At 49.7% G+C, this 25,713-nt stretch overlaps 1 protein-coding gene across 3 annotated transcripts in view; it reads left to right on the top strand.

Annotated features, from left to right (window-relative positions):
• The window catches only part of SRGAP3 (SLIT-ROBO Rho GTPase activating protein 3), a 262,192-nt gene extending 243,552 nt beyond the window's left edge, over positions 1-18,640 (top strand). Inside the window, exons 19-22 of one of the 3 annotated variants that reach the window (XM_024740673.1) lie at positions 5,796-5,976; positions 7,166-7,315; positions 9,496-9,823; positions 13,698-18,640. In XM_024740673.1, the coding sequence (XP_024596441.1) occupies positions 5,796-5,976; positions 7,166-7,315; positions 9,496-9,823; positions 13,698-14,111 (1,073 nt within the window). In that variant the 3' untranslated portion in view covers positions 14,112-18,640. Of the gene's footprint in view, positions 1-5,795; positions 5,977-7,165; positions 7,358-9,495; positions 9,824-13,697 lie in introns of all 3 variants that reach the window. The other 2 variants (XM_024740674.1, XM_024740675.1) reach the window with 2 other exon arrangements.
• The last annotated feature ends 7,073 nt before the right edge of the window (positions 18,641-25,713 follow it).

Here is a 25,713-nt window from a genome sequence, read left to right as displayed (position 1 = left end):
CAGTGTATGGGGGGGGGGAGGGCGGGGTGGACAGGGGGCAGTGAGGTGGTTTGAGAGGGACAGAGCCGTCTGCTCTCCCATGACCTAAAAGGGTCCTCTGTTGTGGCATCATTAGAGAGGGGCATTTGCGCTTCCTCTTGGGTGATAAGTAGAGAAGGATAACGAGTATGGGATTTGTAAAATCTCCAGCCTTCAGATTCTGAAATGAAACCAAAGCTCCAGTCTGTCTTTTCTTCTCCATGTCAGGCCCTGGGCTATTGTAACCACCGCTGAACTGCTCCTGCCTCCAGCCTCTCCCCTCCAGTCCTTTTCCAATTCTGCAACTGCTCCGCTCCTGGAGTGACTTTTCTAAAGTGTGACTCTAGCCGGGCCTCTATGGGGACAGCCTTCAACCTCTTCTTTAGCTCAGGAATGGCCTCTTTATTTGTTCACTCCCTGTAGGGCCCGTGGGGCACCTACCTGGCCTAACCAGCCTCTCCATAAGCAGGAGTCAAATTGAATACCAGTCATACAGTATGGTATATATGTATATTTATATTTGCACTGTGTCCATGTAAAGGCCCAGTAGCAGGAATAAGCATATTGTGTTTTAAAAACATCAAGAAGGCTCTATTAATGATACCTGGGACCTGGGCTTAGATCTCAGCTCATCACTCTCTACTTTTATGACTCGCCCCTTGCGTGACAGATCATTTCACCTCAACCTCAGTTTCCTCACCTGTAAAATGAGGACAGTGTGCAGATACTGTTGTGAGGATATGACTTACATGCGATAACGTAAGTAGAACCCTTGGCACATGGGAAAAGCTTAATTTGTTCATGCAAGTAACAAGTATGTATTGAGTGCCTACTCATCCCAGGGACTGTTGTAAAAGTGGGAAAATAGCAGGAAATAAAATAAAATCCCTGTCTAATGGAGCTCACATTTTAGTGGGAAAGATCAGCAGTAAACACATTTTGAAACTACACATTTGTGCACACACACAAAAGTTCAGGTTTTGATCTGATCTATGAAGAAGAATAAAGCAAGAGTGATCTGAAGTTGGTGCTTTTGTAGTTCGTGAAGGGTGGCCAGGAGAGGTCTTGCTGAAGCATTGGCATTCGGGTACAGATCTGAAAGAAATGAGAAAATGGCACACAGTGGTCAGTAAATATTCGTGAAATGTGAATGATGCAAATGTCTGGGAAGAAAATATCCCAAGGAGAGGCAATAACAAGTGCAAAGGCCCTGTGGCAGGAGTACTTGGCATGTTTTAAAAGCATTAAGAAGGCTCTGTGAATATTTATACTGTAGTTTTTAGGGGTAAAGTGTACTGATGTCTGCAACTTACTTTAAAATTCATTAAAAAATTAGATGAATGGATGGATAGATAGAGGGATGGACAGATATATGCTTATGTTAGTATAGTAAAATGTTCATAGTAGCATTTAGGTGGTAGGTATATGAATATTCACTGTAAAATTCTTTCAACTTTACTTTGTGTTTGAAAGGTATCATAATGCAGTGTTGGCAGAGAAACATCAGGAAGTCTAGTGAGGCTGGAGCAGACTGAGGGAAGGAGAGAGTAGTCAGAGAGAAGACCACCGAGGTCTCCAGGGCCCAGAGCATGGAGGGCCTCATAAGCTGTGAGGAGACATTTGTGTTTTTTTTCTAAGCACAATGGGAAGCCTTCAGAGGGATTTGAACAAGAGAGTTTCATGATCTAATTTATGACTTTAAAAGATCCCTCTGGCTGCTGTGGGGAGAAATGCAAGCAAGAATGAAAGCAAGGAGGCCAGGTAGAGGGACAGTGGTGGTCTGGACCAGGGGGGTGGCAGTGGAGGTGGTGAGGCTGGTCAGATTCAGGGGCCAATTTGAAGGAGCTGCTGATGGATTAGATATGCATTGCCCAAGAGCAGGGCTTTGGCCTCAGCAGGGCAGATGGTGGTTCTGTTTCCTAAGATGGGGAAGATGAGGGAATGAAGTAAGTTTGGGGAGGGGTGTGTGGGAGAGTGGTAAGAGGGAGAATCACATGTTCTATTTTAGGTGTGAAAAAAACAAATAATAGACTTCCTAATAAATGGTAGCTATTATCACTGTTTCTACCCCACACGATTACATAGTGACCTCTGCAAACACACAAGCTCTCTCTTAGCTTGCAGCTCAGCTCTACTCATCTTTTCTTCTTCTCTCCCCCTTACATTTTCCACTTTTCCTCGCTCCTCCACCCGCCACTCCAGACCACCACCAGTGACTGCTGGAGCCTCTGGAAATGAGCAAGCCTCTGCCCGGGTCAGCTCCTTCAGCATTACAAGGGGTGGGATCAGAGGAAGCCCTTGGCGTCAAACCTGAGAGCACGCAGACCGTGGGGTTCAGCTCATGGGCTTGCAAAACCCTCCAGCCTTTCTGTCTCTGTAGCTAGGCAGACACACAGGTCACCAGGTGGTGCTAACACATGGCTGGCGTGAGATTCAAAGACGCAGCAGAAAGAAGTATGGAGATCTCTCCATTTTACTGAGAAGGTGACTCTAAGTCCAGATCTGAGTTCATTTGACCCATTTAGCCGGGCTGTCATTTTGCATCAACTATGTCAGAACAGCATGTAAAGACATTTGTCAGGTAGCCATCTGGGGAAAGCTGACTTAGCTGTCAGAGGCCTGCTGTCTGCAGAAGGCTGTCCCAGGCACTGAGGGCTGGGTCCACCAAGAGGCCACTGCATCTCATGGGGGCACTGGCCCAGTCTTCCTGAGCCACCTGCCCACAGAGAGGAGTCCTAGTGTGCATGCATGGGTTGGGGATTAACAGGGAGGGATGATTTCCATGCTGCTCATGGCCCTTAGGAGTCATTAGCTCTGGTAACAACAACAACTAACTCTCCTATGAAGCTAATTGTGTGCCAGGCACCGTTACAAGCACTTCATGTGTAATAACTCGTTTAATCCTATGACAGCCCTATAAGGTAGGTACTATTATTATCATTCCCATTTTACAGATGAGGAAATGGAGGCTTAGAAAAGAGAACTAAGTTGTTCAAGGTCACACAGGCAAAAAGTGGCAAAGCCAGGTATCATGGCTTTGCCACTTTTTACCTGTGTAAAACTCCATGATGGACAGGTAGACAGGCTGCGTGGACAGAATCAAGATAATCCACGAGGATAGGAGAAGAGACAGTCCCATGGATGCTCGGCACAGGGAAGGTATCTGCAGGATAGAGAGAGCAGGGGCCACCTTTGTTACTCTTTTGTTTAATAGAATTTAATAAGATCTGTCTGTCTATATAGGTGTATATATATATATATATATATATATATATATATATGTATTCTCTTTATAATATTAAACATCTTTGTGCTTGCTTTAAAATACAAATACCTTGACACTTATACATTACCCATTTTCACTTCTCAGGGTACAAGCTACAACACAGGTTAAATAAATCATAGGCTTAACTGTCCTGCTCCCCCAAAAGTCTCCTACCCAAAGATCACTAGCTGCATGGTCTTGAGCAAAACACTTAAATTCTCTGCACCTCAGATTTCTTTGTGTAGACCCACCCCATAAGCTAAAGCCATTAGTAATTATAATCATAATGACAAGAGCCACTATCAGCTGAATACCTAATGTATTGTATGTCTGTGCTATGCTGAGCACTTTCCGTATCTCTCTCTTTTTTTTAATGTATTGAAGTCTCGTGTCTTTCTTCTTTTAGACATAATTGATATATAACAGTTTATTAGTATCGGGTGTATAGCATGATGATTCGATATATGTATATATTATGAAATGATTACCACAATAAGTCAGGTTTAACATTCATCACCACACATAGTTACTTTTTTTTTTCTTATGATGAGAACTTTTAAGACCTACTCTCTTAGTAAGTTTCAAATATATAGCACAATTTATAGTCACTGTGCTGTATATTACATCCTATGATTTACTGATCTTATCACTGGGAGTTTTGACCTTTTGACTCCCTTCACCCATTTCGTCCACCCCCACCTCTGGCAACCACCAGTCTGTTCTCTGTATCAGTGAGTTTGGTTTGTTTTTGATTTCAGATTCCACATACAAGTGAGATCATACACTATTTGTCTTCTTCTGTCTGACTTATCTTACTTAGCATAACGCCCTCAAGGTCCATTCATGTTGTTGCAAATGGCAGGATTTCCTTCCTTTTTTATGGCTGAATAATTTTCCATTGTTTATATACACCAATCTTCTTTATCCATTCATCTGTCGATGGACATTTTGGTTGCTTCCATGTCTTGGCTATTGTAGATAGTGCTGCAATGAACTTGGGGGTGCAGGTATCCTTTCAAGTTAAGTGTTTTCATTTCCTGTAGATAAATACCCAGAAGTGGATTTGCTGGATCACATGGTAGTTCTATTTTTAGTTTTTGGAGGAAACTCCATACTGTTTTCTGTAGGGGCTGCACCAATTTATTTCCCACCAGCAGTGTATAAGGGTTTCCTTTTCTCCACATCCTGGCCAACTCTTGTCGTTTCTTGTCTTTCTCATAATAGCCATTCTAACAGGTATGAGGTGATATCTCATGGTTTTGATTTTTGATTTGCATTTTCCTGATGATTAATGATGTTGAGCATCTTTTCATGCACCTGTTGGCCATCTTTTTGTCTTCTTTCATGGATTATCGTTTAAGCCTCCTAAAGGCAACTGAAATGTACAGAAATTATGTAACCTGCCTGTGGTCACACAAACAAGAGGTGACAGAGCTGGGCAGTAGAAGTGTCTCAAGGGCAAGAGCTATGTTCTCATTGCTTAACTCATGCAGGGCCTGTCACTGACCAGAGAAGAATAAAGCTTTGACGGGTAAATGTGCGTGTGCAAAGAGATATGCTTGATCTATAGCCCCCACAAGAATTCTCCCGCTCCCCAAATTAAGTTCATGGATGAGTGTGTTAGTCAGCTCAGGCTGCCATAATAGAATACCACAGACTGAGGGGCTTAAACAACAGAAATATATTTCCTCACAGTTCAGGAAGCTAGAAGTCCAAGATCAAGGTGCCATTAGGGTTGGGTTCTGCTGTTGTCTCTCTTCCGGGCTTGTAGACAGCTGCCTTCTCACTGTGTCCTCACAAGGCCTTTCCACTGTGCACATGAAGAGACAGAAAGAGAGATCTCCGGTGTCTCTTCCTCTTCTCAGAGTGACACCAGTTCTATCAGATTAGGGCCCCACCCTTATGACCTCACTTAAGCTTAATTACTTCCTAAACACCTCATCTCCAAATACCATTACATTGGAAGTGAGGGCTGCAACATTTGGATTTGAGGGAAGACAGAATTCGGTCCATAACAATGAGCTCTGAAGAGAAGCTTCTGGGAACCCTTAAAAATTGTGTACAATATTTTGCATGGAAGGGAATCCATATATAACATCTGTTTGACTTCCCAAAAGGTAAGAACCACTGGTGGTATTATAAGTGAACAAAGAGGGAAGGAGTTCATGGAAAAATGGAAACAGAGCTGGCATTAAGGGATAGAAGAAAAAGAAATTTCTTATAATATTGTTTTAATAAGTGTTAAAAAGTGGAGAACAAGAGGGGCAGTGGAAGGTAAGGATGTAGTATTTCAGCCCCATTTTCCATTTGGGGAAGTTAGATGGCCTGCCTGAGATCACAGCATGGAGAGTGGATCTGAGCCTAGAACCCAGTATCCTGAGCCCCAGCCCACGCTGTTTTCACCAGGCTTGTTGTCTGTGCTGCCCCACAGAAGCCAGGACCATCTGAGTGAGGCTCCTGGGCTGCTCTTCTGCTGACCTCATAGATGCTCTTCCCCTTGTTTTCCTTCTAGAAGTGGAGCAGATCGAGGCCATCGCCAAGTTTGACTATGTGGGGCGGTCCCCGCGTGAGCTGTCCTTCAAGAAGGGAGCCTCACTGCTACTGTACCACCGCGCCTCCGAGGACTGGTGGGAGGGTCGTCACAACGGCGTGGATGGGCTCATCCCACATCAGTACATAGTTGTACAGGACATGTGAGTGGGAATTGGGATCTTCTGTGAAGAATGCCATGAGTGATTAGTGATGTCTGGAATGGGCACAGGAATGGGAGTATGGATTGTATGACAGCACTTTGCTCTCCCTGGTATGACACACTTGGTCTTCCGTAAGAATGGATTATGTCTAACCTCCCTTTGAATGGTGACCCACTTAACAAATAAGCAAATTGCTCACCCTTCAGAGTCCACAGGGACAATGTTTGGTGCCCTTGGCTCACCATCCCAGCCCACCTGACAGCCTCCAGGGCGTTTATCACCCACTATGGTTCTCAGTGTCCAGTGGATCTTGCCATATACCTCCACCCTCCTGGGCCTTCCCTGTAGCCAGTGGCCATCCCACTCCCCTCTTAATAGCCCACCATTCTCTACCCTGAGGTGGCTGTCTCAGGAGATGGGCAGAAACAATCATCCCCTCATTTCCAGCTAAGAGGGTACTATTTTTTAGAAAAGAATTTTAGGCATTAAAAAAAAGCCCTACACCCCAAATACCTAGCCCCACCATAATGCCCAGAAAGTCTACACCTTCCATTCTTTGAAAGCCTTTGAAGGTTCCTGCACACACTCCCTCCGAGCTCCAGTCTGCCTCAGGTGGAACTGATTTACCAAGGAAGCAGCCACCAAGCTGGGCCTCAAGGGGAGGTGGCCAAAGGCATACGTCTTGATGGCAGAGGGGACGGTCTGGAGACAGAGAAAAGTCCAGAGCTCGGCAAACAACAAGACGATCCAAAGCAGCTCTCTGACGTCCCCAGGCCTCTGAGGGCAGGGAGAGGGCATGGGGGGGAGGCGGGCAGGGCACCCCAACAAGCTCCAGGCCCCTCACACCTGTTCAAAGCCCCGGGTGCGGAGAGGGATGGAGATGCCTTCCTTCTCCCTCGCTGGACCCCCAAACTGCTGCTCATCGCCCAGGGCTCAGCTTGCAGGCCCCCTCCCCCATTTCTCCAGCACACCCTCCCCTTTAGCTTATCCCAGTCTCGAGCAGCTGGGAGAGAAGAGCCTAGATGAGGGGAGGAGAAGGTAGGCACGGGCGGTGCCACAGAGGGCCTCCTGCTGGAGAAGCAGCAGTGGCTCAACCACGAGGTGTGTGTGGATACAGCCCCTTGGGTCTCAGCACATGTCCGTTCTCTGGAGCGAATCCCTCCCAATTCACGTCTGTCCTTCTCCCCAGGGACGATGCCTTCTCGGACAGCCTGAGCCAAAAGGCCGACAGCGAGGCCAGCAGTGGGCCACTGCTGGACGACAAGGCCTCCTCCAAAAACGACCTCCAGTCCCCCACGGAGCACATCTCGGATTACGGCTTTGGGGGGGTGATGGGCCGGTAGGAAACGCGGATTCATTCTTTGCGGCTAGTACAGTGCCGGTTTGTGTCTGACTGGGGAGAAGCAAGGGCACAGGAGGGAAAGGGGGAGGCTGTTGTGGCCCCTTCTTCCCCACGAGATATGACATGGGGCACACCTGGTGGGCTGGCTGGAACTGGCCTAGAATGTCAGGTAGAAAGTGATCCAGCTTGGGGCAGAGGTGGAGAAAGAGGAGGAAAGACATATTGGCAACCAATGCTTTTTATTTAAAATAATAATAAACGGGAAAGAGAGAGTTGCAAGTTGGCAAGTATTTTTCCTCTCTGTCTCCAGTTCTTACACCTCCTCCCCACTTTCTGTTGAAGACCTAAGTTGTTATATTTAAAAATGTAAAGCTCACTTAGTCCCTGAAGTGCACTGCAGAAACAGAAGCCTCACTCCCACTTCGTGGGGGCAAATTGCCACTCGGCTCCACGCACATATTTGGTGGGAGCAGATTTGCCAGTTTCTTCACTCCTGCGTGTGGGCGGGGCTGTCACATGATCTTTCCGCCAGGTATGGAGCTGGGTTCCTCACTCCCTCTACAGGTATAGTCCAAAGCACGTGGTTGTTTAAAGAAAAAAATACAATAAGGAAAAGAGAAGGAGGGAGAGAGGGAGGCTGTCGTGGCCCCTTCTTCCCCACAAGATGTGACGCTGGAAAGGAAAGCTGGCAGTGTGTCACTGCTTTCTTAATCAAATTCTCAAAATGTCATATTCTTTGTTTTTCTGGTGGAGAGGTCATGGGATCAACCCACACATGGGGCACTTGCAGATAAAGCCAGAGAAATCAACCACAATAGGAACATATGTTTATGAAGTTATTTCAGCAAAAGTCCCAGTGCCTCTTTTCAGTGTATTCTGTTCGGTTCAGGGTGCTGATAAGTGATAGAATCAGGGGAGATGGACGGTTGGGGTAGGTAGATGACAGAGTCATGGTCCCTTGACTTCCAGGGGGGCCGTATCTTCTCCTGCCTCAATTTCCCTCTCCCTCTGTCCTCTCTCACCTACCTTCTTCTCGTTCTTTCTTTCCCAGTACTCTTCCTCTCGAACACCAATGTTTTGGTGCTGTTGGGGTGCCCACAGGCGGTGCTTAGCTTGGCTGGTGGCACAGGGTCTAAAGCGCTGCTGACCACACTGAGCTTGGTCCCCGTCACAATCCATTCCCGCACTCTGCCCCTCTTCCCCGCCCCCTTGCCACTTCCAGCCTTCCCTCCCCTCACCAGTGCCTTTGAGTCTTCAGTGCCCTCCATGGGACACAGCAAAATCTCCTGTGGGTAGAACCTCTTCAAAGTGCTTTCCCACCCACTGAGCCTCCCTCAGAAGGTGGGCAAGGAATATTATACCCATTTAACAGATTAATAAAGTGGGTCTGAAAGAGGTCACTGGAAAGTCTGTGACAGAGACAGGACAAGAATTCGCCTTCCTGATAGACACTCCAGTCCCCTCTTCACTCCACCACAGCCTCCCTGAGGGGCGAAAGGTATCCAAGTGCACGAAAGGCGTTCCAGTGATGCACATTTTACTCTTAGTGACTAGTTGTCCAAGGTCCGGAAAAGCCTCATAGGAACAGCCTTTGGTGACAACACTGGGCTGTGGCCAGTTCCCAGGGGCGCCTCCTGAGCCTAGAACCCAGTGTCCTGAGCCCCAGCCCACGCTGTTTTCACCAGGCTTGTTGTCTGTGCTGCCCCACGGAAACCAGGGCCATCTTTCAGGGAGCTTGCAGGGAGCTGGTAACTCTTTGGTATAGTCAAGCCTCAATGCCTCAGACCCGTCGGAGGCCCTTTGGAATCATGGAGACCTCTAAACCGCTTAAGAACATATCATGAGCCCACCTAACCGGGAGCGAAGTGTTCCCAGGTTGAAATCCTCCTGGCCCTGACCTAACGTGTAGACGAGATTCACTATGTAATTGGCACCACCCCCGGCTGGAGCTTGGAACGCCCCCGACTGCTTCGTGTGCGCAGATGAAACCCGCGGGCCTGAGTCACGTGCTCAGACAGTGCCTTCCCTGCAGAACCGCAGAGTCTGGCTGAACGAGGCTTTACTATACCCACTCCCTAGACTAGTGTGTAGCGTGTGGCCTGGGGGTTGGCTGACCCGTGTGACACTGGCCAGGGTTGACCTCTGCCCCACGCCCCCGCCCCCTGGCTCCTTTGCAGAGTGCGGTTACGATCTGATGGAGCAGCCATCCCCAGGCGCCGAAGCGGGGGAGACACACACAGCCCGCCCCGGGGCCTGGGCCCCAGCATAGACACGCCACCCCGGGCCGCCGCCTGCCCCAGCAGTCCCCACAAAATCCCCCTCTCCCGGGGGCGGATCGAGAGCCCCGAGAAGCGGAGGATGGCGACGTTCGGGAGCGCCGGCAGCATCAACTACCCCGACAAGAAGGCGCTCTCCGAAGGGCACTGCATCCGGTCGACGTGCGGCTCCACCAGGCACAGCAGCCTGGGGGACCACAAGTCCCTGGAGGCCGAGGCCCTGGCAGAAGTAAGGGCCGGCGGGAAGGCAGGCTGCGCCAGCCGACACCCAGAGGGGCAGGGGGTGGGCACCTGCAGACGGGGGAGCCCCTTCGCCCTTCAGGCCAGGCTCAGGCTAAGCCAGACGTGAGGTAGATAATGAGCTGGCCCCCCTGTGGGAGCGGAAGCTGGATGGGTGCAACTGCTGGCTGGGGCTCCCGTGAAGACCCAAGGGCCCAGTCTCCAGGGCCAGAGGTGGGATTCCCGGATGTGGGGATGTGGTAATGGCAGACGTCTCCATAACATGGCAAGATTGTGCTCTTCATGTTTTCATTCGTTCATCTTGTCATTCATGCATTCATTTGTTCATTCATTCATTTATTGACAAATAACTGATTGCGCATCTGTTGTGTGGCAATCACTGGCTGGCACTGAGAGTATAACTGACCTAAAATGGATGCAGGCCCTGCCCACATGGAGCTTATGGTTTAGAGAAGAGAGAGATGCCAACCAGTAACACACACAGCTGTGAAATGGCAGCTGGGTCAGGAGTCTTGAAGGAGGGGACTCTGCGTTTCAAGAGTGCTTTTAGAGTTTTGTGTTTTTTAAAATAACTTTAAAAAAATCTGGATGAGAAACCTGTGTGATTTTTACACTTGCCAAGCAAACCAAACAAATCCATTTAAGAAATTGTTATGAGACAGTTTGTTTAGGTTGTTTAATAATTTGCATAGCTACTTTCCTGTGTTTTTGATAGTTTTATCATAGTTCAGAAGTTTCCATTTTTCCCTCTGGAACTTGGCAGGGTGCCCATTATGTATCCCCTTCCCAGTGTTTTCTCCCAGTTTAGAAAAGAGAGACAGTTAGAACCTTCGGGTCGGTTAGGATTGTATTGTGAAGAGTGGCCTTGAATCCCTGTTCACAAGGGGAAGTGGAAATCTGAGAGCTTGGGGGCTGTGTTCGAGAGGAGGCCAGGAAAGGTTAGCAGGGATATCAACACAGCAAGTGAAACACCTCGCAGGATCTAGTTGGGCCCCAGGTCCCAATGCCCACTCCCAAGGTATCAGCATCTTGGCATGGGTCCAGCAGAGCAGCCGGGCAGCCTGCTGGTTCCTCTATTGTTGGAGGCCATTCTCTTGGGAAGCATTGCCCTAGCATCCGCCGTCACCTGGAAGGTCAGGCCACCTGAGGCCTGGCCCAGAGCCCTTTACACGGAGAATCAAATGAAGTCTACGCCACTGTTTCCAAAGTAGGTCCCACAGCAGACTGGTTCCATGGGGTATTAGTGGAGGGGAAAAAGGTGTTCTATGGTCAAGAAAGTTTGGGGAATGCTGGTCTTGCAAATTTGAATGGGTTGTCTACAACAAGCATTATTAAATATGTTGATGTGCCTTGTGAATCTTCAAGAAAGAGAGCAGGGCACACCCATCTCCCAGACTTCTTTGACCTTTAGTCCCAGAGCATTTTGCAAGAGCGGCCTAAAGAATACACGTGGGGCATGCCGCTCGCATTTTCCGTCTGCAGACATATCTACACACGCTAATTTGATAGCTGCCATTCGATAGCAGAGCATGGGAAACGGTATGTAAATAGCCAAGGGCACCCTGGATGGCCTCCAGCCTGCTCAGCATTGGCTCTGATGAGCCCTTGACATTGCAGGCTGCAGAGGGCAGCTATGTAGTAGTAGGTGGAGTTACCTGAAATCCTCTGGTCTCAAAATGTCTCTTAGGATTTAGATTGGAGCCCAGTTAAAGAGGCAGTTTGGGGATCTGGCAGCACCGCCATCCAAGGTGGGAAGGTCTCATTCGGGAGGAGGTGAAAAGGGATCGTTTTCCCCCGCTGTCCGTGCTCCCCAGCGCCTCTCTGCAGCTCCACTCTGAGATCACGGCATCACCTCTCAGACTAACGCAAGGCTCACGCCTAAACCCCCCAGCTGATCTTTCTCTGGACTCGCTGTCTTCCTGGCTCACACTCTGCGAGGGTGGAGGGGTGGTGGTGGGGATGGTGGTGGAGGGGCGATAATTATATTTTATTGATTAGTTTTGCCTTTTGGCTCCTGCTGGAGTAGAGCAGACAGAGTAGTGATGTCAGTGGGGGACTTTAAGCAGACTGGGACGCAGAAGGCGGGCTTGATCACTGCAGGGTTGGGATGTAGCAAAGGTTGGGACAGGACTGCCTTCTCTCCTGTCAGGCGGGACCCCCGTCACAGCCCCACAGTTATTCCTTGTAGGTAAAGGCACAAATAGCATCTTCTTTAAAGTAGACAGTGTTAAGGGCAAAGGATAAAATGTCCTGGGGAAGCATAAATGCTAATATTAGCCATTAGCTAATCATCAGTAGTCTCTTCACCAAACAAGATGATAGGCTGGGACCCTGATGGAGGCCAGATTGGAGCCTGTCGTGGAGGCCCAGCGGGCAGGAGCCGCCTGAGGACAGGGGAGGAGAGGAGGTGAAAGAAGACGTGGACGGGGAAGGGGCCGGCAGGACACCTGTGGGCACCAGCCCCATCAGTCTGACCAGACTTTCAGTTTTCCCAGAGCTGCCCCAGGGCAGAAAAGCTAGTGTGTCTCAATAGTCATCCCGGAGCCTGAGGTGGGTCAGCACCTTCCAGCAGCGGTTCTGTCCCTCCTTGGCCTCTCGGTGGCCCAGCTCAGCCTGAGCAGCTCCCCCTGCCTCTGTGTGGAGGCATCCCTGGGAAACCCCACGGGAGCCGAGGACTCTGGCTGAAGGGAGTGTGAAAACCACCATCCACCAGTTCACAAAGTGTCATCACGTCCACTGTCTCATCCCATCTTCACGGCCAGCAGGGGGCTTTCAGCACCTGGACCGAGTGTGGTGCGGAGCCACTGAGACTTGCCCCAGGTTGCCCAGCAGCGGTAGCAGAGGAACCTTTTTCCCTCCCAAACCTGGGCTCAGCATCCAGGCCCAGGGCTCCTGGGTTAAATGCTGTCATCCAGCTCCAGTGCTCACTCCTGGAATGCTGAGCCCCAGGTCGGCCCTCTGGGCTGCCAGAATCTCTCTTTGTGTCATTCAAAGTGCTCTCATGCTGATGAGCTCTTAAATATCACAACATCCCTGGGAATTGTGTCGGCAGATGAAGATTTTTGTTGCTTTTTAAATTTTCCATTTTTAAAAAAATTGTTCTGATTATAATACAGAGAAGAAAGTAACAGTCCTATCATCCTGGGGTGAGCATTGCAAACATTCTGATATACAACCTCCACACAAATTTCCTATGGACAAAGGAGAGATATATTTTTAATAATAATAGTTAGGGGCATGAGCGCTGGAGCCAGAACTACTATGCTGCTAAGTAGCTGTGTGACCTTGGACAAGTTACTTAACCAGTCTGAGCTTCCATTTCCTCATGTGTGACGTGAGCGTAATGGTAGTTCCTACCAGATAAGTGAGAGGCTTAAATGAATTGTTAGGGGAAGGGGCTTGAATTGGTGCTCGGTTTTAGCTGTTATTGTCATTGTTATTGTCATTATTTGGAAATACTCACTAGGTACCAGGTGCCATGCCATGCTCTTCGCAGGGACCATATCATTAAATACGCTCATCAACCCCTTGAGGTCAGTATTATACGTGTCTGTAATCTACAAATGAGGATTCTGTGACTCAGAGAGGTAAGGTGGCTTGCCCACAGTCACACAGCAGGGAAGTCACAGAAATAGGATTTGAACCCAGGTCTGTCTGACTGCAGAGCCTGCCACCACTAGGTCTGCGATACTCACACTGATTTTCCTTATGGTTATAAGAGTCCCTGGGATCCAATCTCCATCCCTTCCATGAGATTTGTGGGGAAGCCTCCCTAAGAAGCCTACAAGCTGGGTAGCAGCCCCAGAAGGGTTAGATCCCAGCCCTCCAGACTCTGTGCTGACGAGCGCTCTCCCTGTCCCCAGGACATCGAGAAGACCATGAGCACAGCTCTGCACGAGCTGCGGGAACTGGAGAGGCAGAACACAGTCAAGCAGGCGCCAGATGTGGTGCTGGACACCCTGGAGCCCCTGAAGAACCCGCCAGGCCCCATCAGCTCAGAGCCGGCCAGCCCCCTGCACACCATCGTCATCCGCGACCCCGACGCCGCCATGCGTCGCAGCAGCAGTTCCTCCACCGAGATGATGACCACCTTCAAGCCAGCCCTGTCCGCCCGCCTGGCCGGCGCCCAGCTGCGCCCGCCCCCCATGCGGCCGGTGCGGCCCGTGGTCCAGCATCGGTCCAGCAGCAGCAGCAGCTCGGGCGTGGGCAGCCCGGCCGTGACGCCCACCGAGAAGATGTTCCCCAACAGCTCGGCCGACAAGTCGGGCACCATGTGACCTGCGGGGTGGCGGGCACCGCCCCGGCCCGCTGTGGCCCGCCGTGGCCGAGGGTGGCCTCCGTGACTCCCACGTCCTCCCGGTGCTCCTGGCCTTGTCGGGCAGGGCCCGGAAGGTCAGCCTGGGAGCGGGTCTGTGTGGAGCTGAGGCCCAGGCCCGAGCCACAGCTCGCCTTCAGCCACGTGAATCCACAGGCCTCCCTCCCGTATGCACACAGACGGCCAAGCGGAGAGGAGCAGCCGCCCCAGCCGGAGCCTTTCCCAAGGTCATGGCAAATGTTAAATGGCTTCACCCGCGTATCGTCACTGGAAAGTTATTCTCTCGACATTCTCTCTACATGCATCCATACGTGTGTATGTATGTGTATGTGCATATGTACACGTATATATGTACGTATGTGTCTGTAGGAGTGTGTGTGTGTATATATATATATTTATGCATCTATATACATATACTAGATCTGGACACACATATGAAATGTATATAGGATCTCCTTTTTCTTTTTACAAAACTTAGATTTACCTCAGACCCATGCCACCAAACATCTCCCGCTGAGTTATTTGGTGGGATTTGCAGGGACTTTTCTGGGAGAATTTAAGGCCCACAGTAACTGCGAATGAAGCAATATAGCACTAACCTGCAGAAAAACAAAACCAGTCTCCCCCTGTCTCCAGAAGTTGTGGCCTTCCAGAACAGTCTGCCCCTAAAGGAAGGGTGGGGCAGGCGGTACCCCGGGCAGGCTGCTCCCAGAGGTGGGGAAGGCTTCACAGAGCCCCCCCCCCCGTCCACCCCAGAGACCCTGCCTTTCCACACGGAGGCCAAGACCAACTGCACCCCAAAGGCCTGGAGGACGTTGGCGAGAAGAGCCCTGACTGCAGCGGCCTGTGTTCGACCGTAGAAGAGGGGATGGTGAGAGCCTGAGCCCCATCGTAGCGCAGTATTATGTGTGGTTGGGAAAAAGGAAAAAGAAAACCCAAACAGTGGTGTGGAACACTTCAAAACCTAGAAACGCTGTAGGAATAAATCTGTGGTAACTATAGAGGTTTAACTTATACCATTTTCAAAATATTTAATTTTGTCTTTTCCTCTTTCTACTAATTATACTGTGTCAAAATCTGGAACTAAACAGGCAAGGAGACTTTGAGTCCCATCATTTTAATTTGAAATCAGGCCGTGACACGCTCTGGCTGGTGGCCTCTTGCATGAACCACACGGGACCGTAAGTGCCCACCTCAGACCAGGGCCAGGGAGGGAGTCCTTGGCACTTGCCGTCCTAGAGAACGCTTCGGTGGAATTTATGCAATGAAATAAGCTTCCCTCTCCCCTTTCCCTTCCCCTTTGCCCACCTCCTCCAGCACATTTAACTCAATTGAAAATATGGGGTTAGGTTTGGGGGGGCGTGTCACTCACCTCACTGAACCTCTGTCTCCTGCTCCATAAAAATGTAAGCGAGCAAGCCATGCAACCTAGAAAGCATTGTGCCAACACGATTGCTCTCTTCACGGTCATCACTAAGGTGAAAACCATCCAGCGCCATCCTTTTGAAACCTCCTAATGGCATTTGAGAAGTGGGCAGTGGAATTTTCCTGCCAGCTTCATAAGAGCCATGAAGCCCGGTCCTGCAGGTACATCACCTCTTGACATTCCATCATTACCATTTCAGCCCATTGGATTAAGTTTCGCCCTCTCCTCTGGTCCCCAGACGGGGGGACCTATGAAGCCACGTTACCTAGGTGTATAGGGGTGGTGAGCCATGCTGCCTTGCCTGAAGCACTGGCCTTGAGAGCACACAGTGGAGGAAAGAATAAGAAAGGGCACAAAAAGAGAATGCCAGGGAGAGGCCAGTGACAAACTTGACCTTCCTTGTTTTGCCTATAACTCCAGGAAATGAAAGAGCCTCAGAATGAGCTAGGAGCCCTCTGTCTTTTTAGCACATAAACATACCCCCATATTACAGGTTAGGGGAGGAAGCAAGGCCTTAGGATGGCTGTGACTTGTCCAAGATTTAATAGATGGCTGAGAGTGGGGCTGGGTCCAGCTCCTAAAGTCATTTATTTGCAAGGCTGCTGTGCTGTTCAGCGGGATAAGAGACCTCTCATGTCCACCCCAGAGAGACTCGCAGACCTTACATGCAGTGGCCTTCTGTGCAAAATGCCACGTTCTCTGCCGTGACTACCAGACGAAAAGGGAAAATCTGAGTTGACAGATCTGTTGCCTGAAATACATAACACCAGTCAGATCATGTGGATTTTCCTCTGAAATGACTAACTTCATCTTTCCTCATTGAAAACAGGCCTGCCTTTCACTGAATTACCTGAGGGCAGAGCCTTTGCCGTTTTCTTTAGGCACCCATTCTTCCATTGGGAAATGGCTGGTGACTTCACATTTAGGGAAGCTCACACCCCACTCATCCAGCTCCAAATCTGAGCCTTGACGCAGAACCACGTGGAAAAGTACTTCCCCCTGCCCCACCCATCTGGCGCCCTGCATGTCTCAGGCCCCCTCCACGCGCATCCAGGCCCGCCCACTGTCACGAGCATTGGCATTCTCGTCCTGACTCCTGCCTGTGTTAGTCCACTATATATTGCTGTATTTGCTTAAATGCTGGAAAGTAACTGTTAAAATGTGAAACTGTAATTTTTTAAAAGGCTACAGTGAAATCACAGCCAATGCCACTCACCAAATCTTTGCACCTAGTAGATAGATCAGTGTAAAAAACAAGTACCAGAAACCTAACTGTACAGTGAGCGTGGGGGGGAAACGTAGTAACCTAGTTAGTAGTCCTCAGTATAACCAGTTGTACAAGGGGAAGTGGTGTTTACCTGCTTGTCCATCACGATTACCGAAAGCTGTACTGGTCAGTTCATTGATAACGGGCAATTTTTTTTTTTTTTTCTTCACAGAACAGTTTCTTAACCTTCAACTTACCCTGAGGTCAAGCCTTTTGTCTTTATGTGTTACTGGTGTTCAGTCTCTTTTAGGAATGAACCAGCAAGATGTTCATTTAAAACTGACCAAAGACAATTCATTCCTGGTCTAGTTTCCTGGGCCTGGGGCCCAGCCTCCGGCCACTAAGGACCTTTCTTGGATAAAACGGAGAATGAGCCGTGCTTCCTACCCCTCTCTCACTCTCTCCCTTTAGTCCCCTCTCCTCTTAAAGAGCTGCTCTGAGCTGTGGGATTCTGTGAAAAATTCTTGCCTTTCCTTGTTTTCAGTGCTAACGATTTCTCACCTTGAAGCGCCTTTTGAACCCCAGACAGAGCGCACAACTGGAGGGAATTGTCAGCTTGGGAATTAGACTTGGGAGTCTTTTTCTCTGAGGTCGCTGGGCCCAGGGGCAGGAGAGAAACGGATTCCCGAGGGTCGAAAGGTTCCTATTCCATGAAGAAATCCAAGTGGGAAGAGATGCAGGGAAGTGGAGTCATCCCTCGGCTGCCGGCGGAACTCGCAGCTCAGCGATCTGCCTTATAAACAAACACTCCAGAACTGGCTGGTGGTACCCCCAGGGGGCCAACACAGGGAAGGGCCTGGTGTGGGGCTTGCTTCCCTGTTGGAGGCCCTCGGAGTGCCTTGTCAGGGGGATTTCTTTCTCATTCAGGAGGCACGGATGCAGAGGACTTCCTGGGACCTGGTCATTACCTGGCGCTCAGCACACGTACACAGCTGATGGCAAACCATGAGGCCTGATGGAATGGTTCTTCCTCTCAGTCTCTCTGTCCCTAACTTTTCGTACTAGAGCAAATGCCTCATCCTCCTGAGAAACCCAGAAAGAAGGACGGCTGGCTCACAACCATGGGGGTTAGGGGCTGCTGGGTTCAGGGAGGGAGGCCTGGAGGAACAGGCAGGAAGTGGGTGAGCCGAGGTGTTGCTAAGATGATTTTCTGCTGTGCAGAGCTAATGGTGATGTTTCATGGCAACTTCCCCGGTTCTCTGGGGTCCCTGCTCCTCTGAGCAGCCGTGTGGAGAATTCCGCACATACCTAAGGCTGCTGGGGGAGCTGAGGGCAGGGGCTTTGCTGCCAGGTCTGCGTCCTCCTTGCCTCTCTGAGGTTGATCTGCCAGGGTCCCGCCGTCTCATCCCCTGGGACTGCCCCTTGCCGACACCTCCTTTCTGTGTGAAAGGACAAATGACAGGCAAACGACAACCTTGAACCAGAGCAGCCAGAGTGCGTTTTGCTTCCCTCGAACGGAAGTAGCTTCTGGCCAGAGTTTCTGCTCAGGCTCTAGTCCCCGGCAGTGTGACTGTTTACTCGGTTTGGCAATAGGTTTGGTTCTGATTGCTTCAGAGTGGCTGGTCTATTTCGTTTCCTTTGGTTTCCTTCCTCCCCAAACTGTCAGGAAAATCAAACCGAAATCACCCTAGGAGATTGCTGGTTGCCTGTCCCCGTGTGGCGATAAGTGTTGCCCCCTCTCCCGGACATCATTTCTCTACCTTACAACCCAGCGCCCGTGCTGTAGAGTGTCTGACTGGATCCTCTGTCGCGTATTCTGATGGTGCCTGCTGGTTTGACGTGGAGCTATCCTGTGAAATAAAACAGCTTAACTTTTCTCAAACGTGCTCCGGTGGCTTTTTGGAAGGGTGAGGTCGCCCGCTGGGGATGGGGAGGCCCCAGGGGGGTGTTCCTACCCTCCAGTCCACGGTCAGTGTGCTTCCCCCGGGAAGCATCCCTGAAATGTCCTTTAGCTCAGGTCGAACATTGTGAAGGCCAAGTTTCCAAAGAGGACTGCGTCCGCTGCAGAGCTAGCTGAAGGAGGTAAGTGTGGGGTGCCTGCTGGGAAAGCGAGAACCAGGACGGTCAGAGCAAAGGCAAGGGGGAGGGGGAGCCGTCATCTGAGGAGAGGCCTTCCTGAGCTTATGACGCATCAGATCAGCGGAGGCCACTGGATACTACTGCCAGTGTGACTGCACGTGCAGCGTTTTAGCACCTGTTGTCTACACACGTGTGACACAGCCCCTTGGGATTGTGTGTGTGTGCACGTGTGAAGTGTTTGTTGATCACTTATTTCTGTCCCAGACACTAGATTAAGTATGCATGTCTCATCAAATTCTCAAAACAGCTACTGAAGGTAAGTACCCTTCTTAAACCCCATTCTGCAGAAGATGAAATGGAGGCTCTGAGAGGCTCAGCAACTTGTCCGAGCTCAGGCTAGGAAGTAAAGGAGCCCGGACCTGAATTCAGCCCATCTGACCCCGCAGCCGTGCTGTTTACACATTCATTGTCTTGCCTGCCCTCAAGCAAGCTCATCATAGTGGGATTGGCGGCAGGATCCCGTGATGAAGGTAGCTCCCTGCGGCCCGTAGTCAAGGAATACTCCGGGCCTTTCCTTTCCAGTGAGCCCTCTGGTGGACCTTCACACAGGGGCCTTTGCAGAAGAGAACCAGGTCTTCTGCCAGCCTCAGGGAATCCATGAGTCCCCACATAGCCACTCACCACTCAGTGGCGGCCTTTCGCTAATTCCAGGCTCCAATGCGGTGTAGCCTGCTGAGGGTCTAGATTTTGGGTGCATTCCATAATCTGTTATCTGGCTCAAAGCAACCGTGCTTGCTTGAGAACCCTGAAAAAGAAGGCTGTCATTCAACAAGTGTGTGGTAAGCACCTTGGTGTGAGCCTTGCCCCAAGTTGGCGGCTGGGGAGACAGATGGACGAGACCCAGTTCCTACCCGCAAGTTGCTTGCAGTCTAATTGCACAAGACGATCCCTCCAGAATCCTGAAATCAACTTTGACTCATTAACGATGCAAAGGACAGCATCTCCGACCCACAGAGGCACAAAGAAAGGACACATTTTAGCTGCCTGACGGCTTTGCCAGCCCCAAAGCAGTCCATTGCTGGACTGCCCACTTCTGGGCATATCTGTTTAGGACTCTGCGAGGGATGAGCTATCCAACCCACAGAGCCTTAAGGAAAGAGAATTTACTTGCTCACATAGCTGGGAACTCCAGGCGAGGACGGGCTCCAAGCATAGATGGTCTGAGAGTGGCGTGGTCTCCGGCCGCAGTCCCCTCTTCTCAGGCTGGCTCTACTCAGCTCTGCCTGTTAACTTTATGCTCACAGGGCTCTCCGATATCTTGCCATTGCCCGATGGCTGCGGAAGCTCCCCCTGCCTGCACCTCCTCAGCTTCAACACAAGGAAAGTCTTAAGTTTGATTCACCTTGGTCAGAATTACGCTGCAGGTCATCCCTGAAGCAGCCAGAGGGTCTAAACAACCCCTGGTGTCAAGGGTGGTGTCAACCCCACCCACACCTTCTCTCAGGAATGAATAGTTGCGCAAAGGAGATCTTGGGGGCTGTCCTTGTGCTGTAGACCATGATAAACACTAAATGGTCACTGAGTTGTAGAGTGGTTAGTTACGAAGCAATAGCTAACTGATAGGCCAGAAAAATGCTCATGCAGATATACTCCAGCTTTGCACTTATCCCTGGACTCCAGGTTAACTTAACAATAATAAAACTAATATTCATCAAGCACATGCTGGGTGTTCTTCCAAGAACACAATGCAGAGTACTTCACATACTTCACCTCACTGAAACCTTAAGACCATCCACGGGGCAAATTCTGTTAGCATCCCTACCTGACACATGAGGAAGGTGATGTGCAGGGGCTTTAAGCCCAGGATTCCATACCTGCTCTGGTCCCCTCCTATGACCCCTGCCCCCATCTCTAGGTAAGTGCTTTGTCTTCCCACAGCACCCATTGCCTAAGAGGAGTACAGCCACCCTCGTGGATGTGAATGACTGCAAGGCCAGACTGCCTGGGTTTGAACCCTGGTCCCCGCTCCTTACCAGCAGAGAAGGCTCAGGAAAATTCTCTACAGTTCTGCCCCTCAGTTTTGTCACCTCTAAAGCAGGGACAGTAATGGTACCTGCCTCAGAGGCTTGTCGTGAGAAGTAGATAAGTTAGTACGTAGAACATGCTTGGGACCGTGCCTGGTGCAGAGAAAACCCTCAATAAATGTAGCTGCTATAATGATGATCTTGCCTTCTGGAGAGCCCTAATTCCAGTGCCCCAGTCCCAAAGCCAGATTTGTTGTTTTCCCCAATGGGCCTTGGGGCCTTTGTGTAAATCAGCTAGCTCACCGCCTGCCTCTGTCCCAGAACCCCAAATGGGAACATATAGGTATATAAATACATCTGTATTGAGCATCTACTGTGTGCCAGGCACTGTTCTAAGCGACTTACATGGACTATCTCATTCTCTTCCAACAGAGAGACTATAACGTGTGAACCATTACTGAGCTCCATCAGGTTCAGAGAAGTAAAGTAACTTTCTGAAGATCACACAGTTGATAAGTGGTAAACTTGAATACCTGTGGAAGAGGTCAACTCAAAACATAGGTGGCTGACTTCCCCCCTGCCCCCCATCCCTGCCCTCATATTAATTTCTTTGTTTTCCACGTGCCCGGCCTAGATCTCCATTCCACTGATGGCAAACATATAGACACCCGTGACTGCTCAGACCCACCAAGACTCCTGGTGACAGCTCCTTCCTGGCCCCCAGATATACAGACGCTACTTAGACAAAGTGGCTGCAGGAGGGCAGGGGTAGGGCTGAATTTGACTCTTTGTCCCCTATAGGCCCAACGCAGGCACTTTAGTGAAAGGTCGATTAAATGCAAGGATGAGATTCAAAAAAAAAAATGCATAAGGAATGCGTGGGGTGATTGCTCTTCTGCATTTCTTCCTCAAAGCTTGGGCTCACGTCCAGCCCGATACTCTACTGCCATCATGTGGCTGTTTGTAAAATGGCAGGTGGGATCTGTGGTCTCCAATTTTTACTGTGAGAAATTTCAAACTTCGAGAATACAGAGGATAGTGTAAACTATAATGTCTATCATTTAGATTTAACAATTATTTAAATTTTTCCAAGTTTTCTTTATATTTTTAAAATTTCAAAGAAATCACCATCATATTTTACCCTGAGATACATCAGCATCATCTCTAAACATGACATTTTTCTACCTAATGACAGTCGCATGTTTACAGCTAATCAAATTAACAATAATGTCTCAGTATAATTTAATACCTAATTCATACTCAAGTTTTAACGATTGTTCCCCAAAACGTCTTTTAAAGTTTGGTTTGCTCAAATCAGGAGCCCAACAAGGGCATAGTGGGGTTACATCTCAAGTCTTTTTTATTTTAAAACAAAACTAACCTCTGGGCATGACTTGGGAAGAACTCTGGCTTGCTTTCTGGTAGAATGCCCCATGGTCTGGATTTCTTTGATTGCTTCCATGAGCTGTCAGTTCCCTGTGGCTGCCCTCCATGTATGTTTGTGAGGTAATAGAAAGTATGTGCACTGCTCTCTGCCCCAGTTCCTGGCACAGAGCCCCTAAAGCCCTCGTAATTTCCTAAGTGATAAGATCACTAGGGGCACCTTTTGTTCTAACGAGAGGACTCTGGTGGGCTCCTGGATGACTCCAGGATGCGGTCTGGTCACCAGAAAAGTCAAGCTATCATTAGAAGCTTGGAATTTTCAGCCCGCCCCAGCCTACTCCAGAGAGGGGAGAGGGGCTGAAAATGAGGTTCATAATTGATCATGCCTACTTGAGGGAGCCTCCATAAACTCCCAAAGTAGGGGGTTCAGAGATCTTCCAGGGGGACAAACACACCCACACTGGGAGGGTGATGCACCCCAACTCCACCGGGACAGAAGCTCCTGTGCCCGGCATGCTCCCAGACCTCACCCTGTGTGTCTCTTCATCTGATGGTTCATCTGAGTCCTTTGTCATAGCCTTTAATGAACTGGTAAGTGTGTTTCCCTGAGTTCTGTGAGCCACTTTAGCAAATTAATCGAACTCAAGGAGGGGTCGTTAGAACCTCTGATCTACAGCTGTTGCTCAGAAGCCAGGCAATAACATGAGTTTCTGATTGGCATTTGAACGGGGTCGGGGAGGCAGGCCTGTGAGACTGAGCCCTTGCCTTGACCTGCGGGGTCTGACACCATCTCTGGGTGGACAGTGTCAGAACTGAGTTCAGTTGTAGGACAGCCAGCTGGGTCGCAGAGAATTGCTTGTTGTGGGGAAACACCATGCATTTGGGGACCAGAAGTGTGCCGAGTGTCACATGTGGCTAGCGATGGAGACTCACGGGAAGAGAGACGCATTAGGGAGCGTTCCCTACACAGAAGAACTGAGTTTATCTGATTCAGTCTCGTAACCTGGGAACTGGATCTAAATGTTTGATTAGGTTCAGTTTCACCATTTCAGGCAGGAATGCTTCCTGGAGGGTGAGTACTCCACATCATGGCGCATCAGGGACTGTGTGCTGTTTGGTGCCCCCTTTCAGGATTGATGAGATGGGTTAGTGGGTTCAGGTGGGTTCACCCTCCGCCTCCCACCATGGCCTGATCATTTGGAACCTAAGTATCCTGTCCCTCAAGAACCTCCCACCCAATGGTCTTACAATGATTTTCTAATTTCATTTCTTCTATATTTATCAGCTAAAATTCTCGTCAACAGGGGCTAGTATTTCCTTAAAATACAGTTCATTCTGGAGGAGAAGAATAAATGCTTAATTCTTCCTCCTTATCTATCAACCTTCAGAGTAAGAAGCCAATACAATCTCAACCTCCAATGGTAGCAAATGAGGGCTTGCTTTTCTTCTGCTGAGACTCATTATAAATTCCTGGATTTTCAAATATTCATTGCATTCCAATCTGTTGCAATCCACGTTCTTTCTGTGGCTTAAGTCTGCAGGGGCAGCTTCAGGATGGCTCCATTAGTTTTGGGCAACTCCCTCATTTGGGCACAATACGATTTTCCAGGCTCCTCTTCCACCTACTCTGCCCCAGACCTAAAATCAGCCATGTCTCCAAGGAGCCCTGATTTCTCTTCATGGGGACAGTATTTAGGGACCCCAATCTGTGCACTAGTAAGTGGTGGGGCTGAGATTTGAACTCAGGCAGTCTGACTTCAGAGCTGGTGCTGTTAACCTCTCTGACCGCTGGTTAACAACAGGTGTTAGTAATAATTATAACTGTTACTCCTACTGCTATAACTGGCCACTCACTACGTGTCAGATACCTTGGTAGGTGCTTCCCAAGATTTAAAAAACAAAGTTATTCTAACAACCCTCTGAGATAGGCATTGTTACTCTTATCCTAGAAAAGAGGAAACTGAGGCTCTGAAAGGTGAGTGACTCATCCAAGGTCACCAGGTCAGCGGAAGAGCATAGATGCAAACTGAAGTCTGTGTGACTCTAAATCTTGTTCCCCTAGTCACCAAAGAGACTTCTGTCCTGCGTGATTCCCACCCTGCCTCCTTTCAGTGGTCCCCCGCTTTTCTCCCTTAGCCCCAGGCACTCCCTGTATCCCAGGGCCCCAGAGCCCCTGGGCCAGGTGATCCACCCAGGGAGCATTTGTTGGGCGCCCCCTGCACTCACAGCTGGGGCTGGGGCACAGCTGGTCTAGTCGGGGAGATGAAGTAGTTGCCATGTGGTGTATTTGTGCTATAACATGAGAGGGGCAACCTGCTTTAGCACCCCCAGAGGGCACTCAACGCTCCCAAGGGGGCTCTGGGAATCTAAACAGCCTTTAAGAATCAAAGAATTGGAGCTTGAATTGCGGGGGGGGTGCGTGTTTCCAGTCATCATGACAGATGGTGGAGATTTTTCTGGCGCAGGACTCAGCTACACACCCCTGAATTAGTTCCAGGTATAGGGCTGCCTCCTTATAGGAGGAATGGCTTGGAGCCTGTGGAGACAGGAATTGTTGCATAGAAGAATTGTCTTGCTCTGGCACCTGTAAAATCCAGCACCAGATTGGAAGCAGAGTACAGATAAGTATCGGGATCAAAGAGAGCAGGAGATGGCTCTGGAAAGAGGAGGGACCAGTAGGACTGGGGCTGTACCTGGGGTCTCCCAAACTAGGCTCCAGGCAGGCAAAAGACTCCCAGGGAGCGTCACTTTGGTTTTGCTCACTATAGCAGTTAGCCATTGCTGTGTAACAAACACACCCCCAAACTTAGTGGCTTAAGACAATAGACATTTTTTATTTACCACGATCCTGTGGATATATTGAGCAGTTTTATGGGCAGGGCTGGCTGGGCTGCTCTTTGCGGTAAGCAGGTAGCTTGCCTGGGGTTGGATGGTCTGGGATGGCCTCACCCACATGTCTGGCAGGTGACTCCATGATGACTTGGCCACTGTCCCTCAACATGCAGGAGGATTCTTAGGGTTTGTTCACATGCCGGCCCTGGGGCTGGGTCTCCAGGGTGGGAGTGGCTGGTGAGAACAAGGCAAGGTCTACAGCTAGGAGGAGTTAGAGGGTGGCCTTGTCATAGGGATAGAGTCCCCAGTAAGCACAGAGCCCAAAGCACCTTCACCTCCTCAAACTGCTGCCACCTGGTCCAGCCCCGTCACAGCCCCTGACGGGTACATCTACGCTTTTCCCACTAAAATCCTTTCATCACCCAGCAGCTAGAAATGAAATGTAGATGAAAGTGTGAATGATTCTAAATCTTTTAAAAATGTAAATCTTTTGAAAATGTAAATCAGATCATGTCACTTCCCTGCCTAAAACCCTCCAAGAGCTCCCCATGGGGGTTATGGAAACATCATAACCCTGGCATCTGACACTCACACGGCACTTGCTTATTAGGTG

Source organism: Neophocaena asiaeorientalis, unplaced genomic scaffold, assembly GCF_003031525.2.
Source record: "Neophocaena asiaeorientalis asiaeorientalis breed wild unplaced genomic scaffold, Neophocaena_asiaeorientalis_V1.1 scaffold325, whole genome shotgun sequence".
In the NCBI taxonomy this organism is placed as follows: Eukaryota; Metazoa; Chordata; class Mammalia; order Artiodactyla; family Phocoenidae; genus Neophocaena; species Neophocaena asiaeorientalis.
Note: the sequence above shows the minus strand (reverse complement) of the source record. Positions and strands in the feature narration are given on the sequence as shown.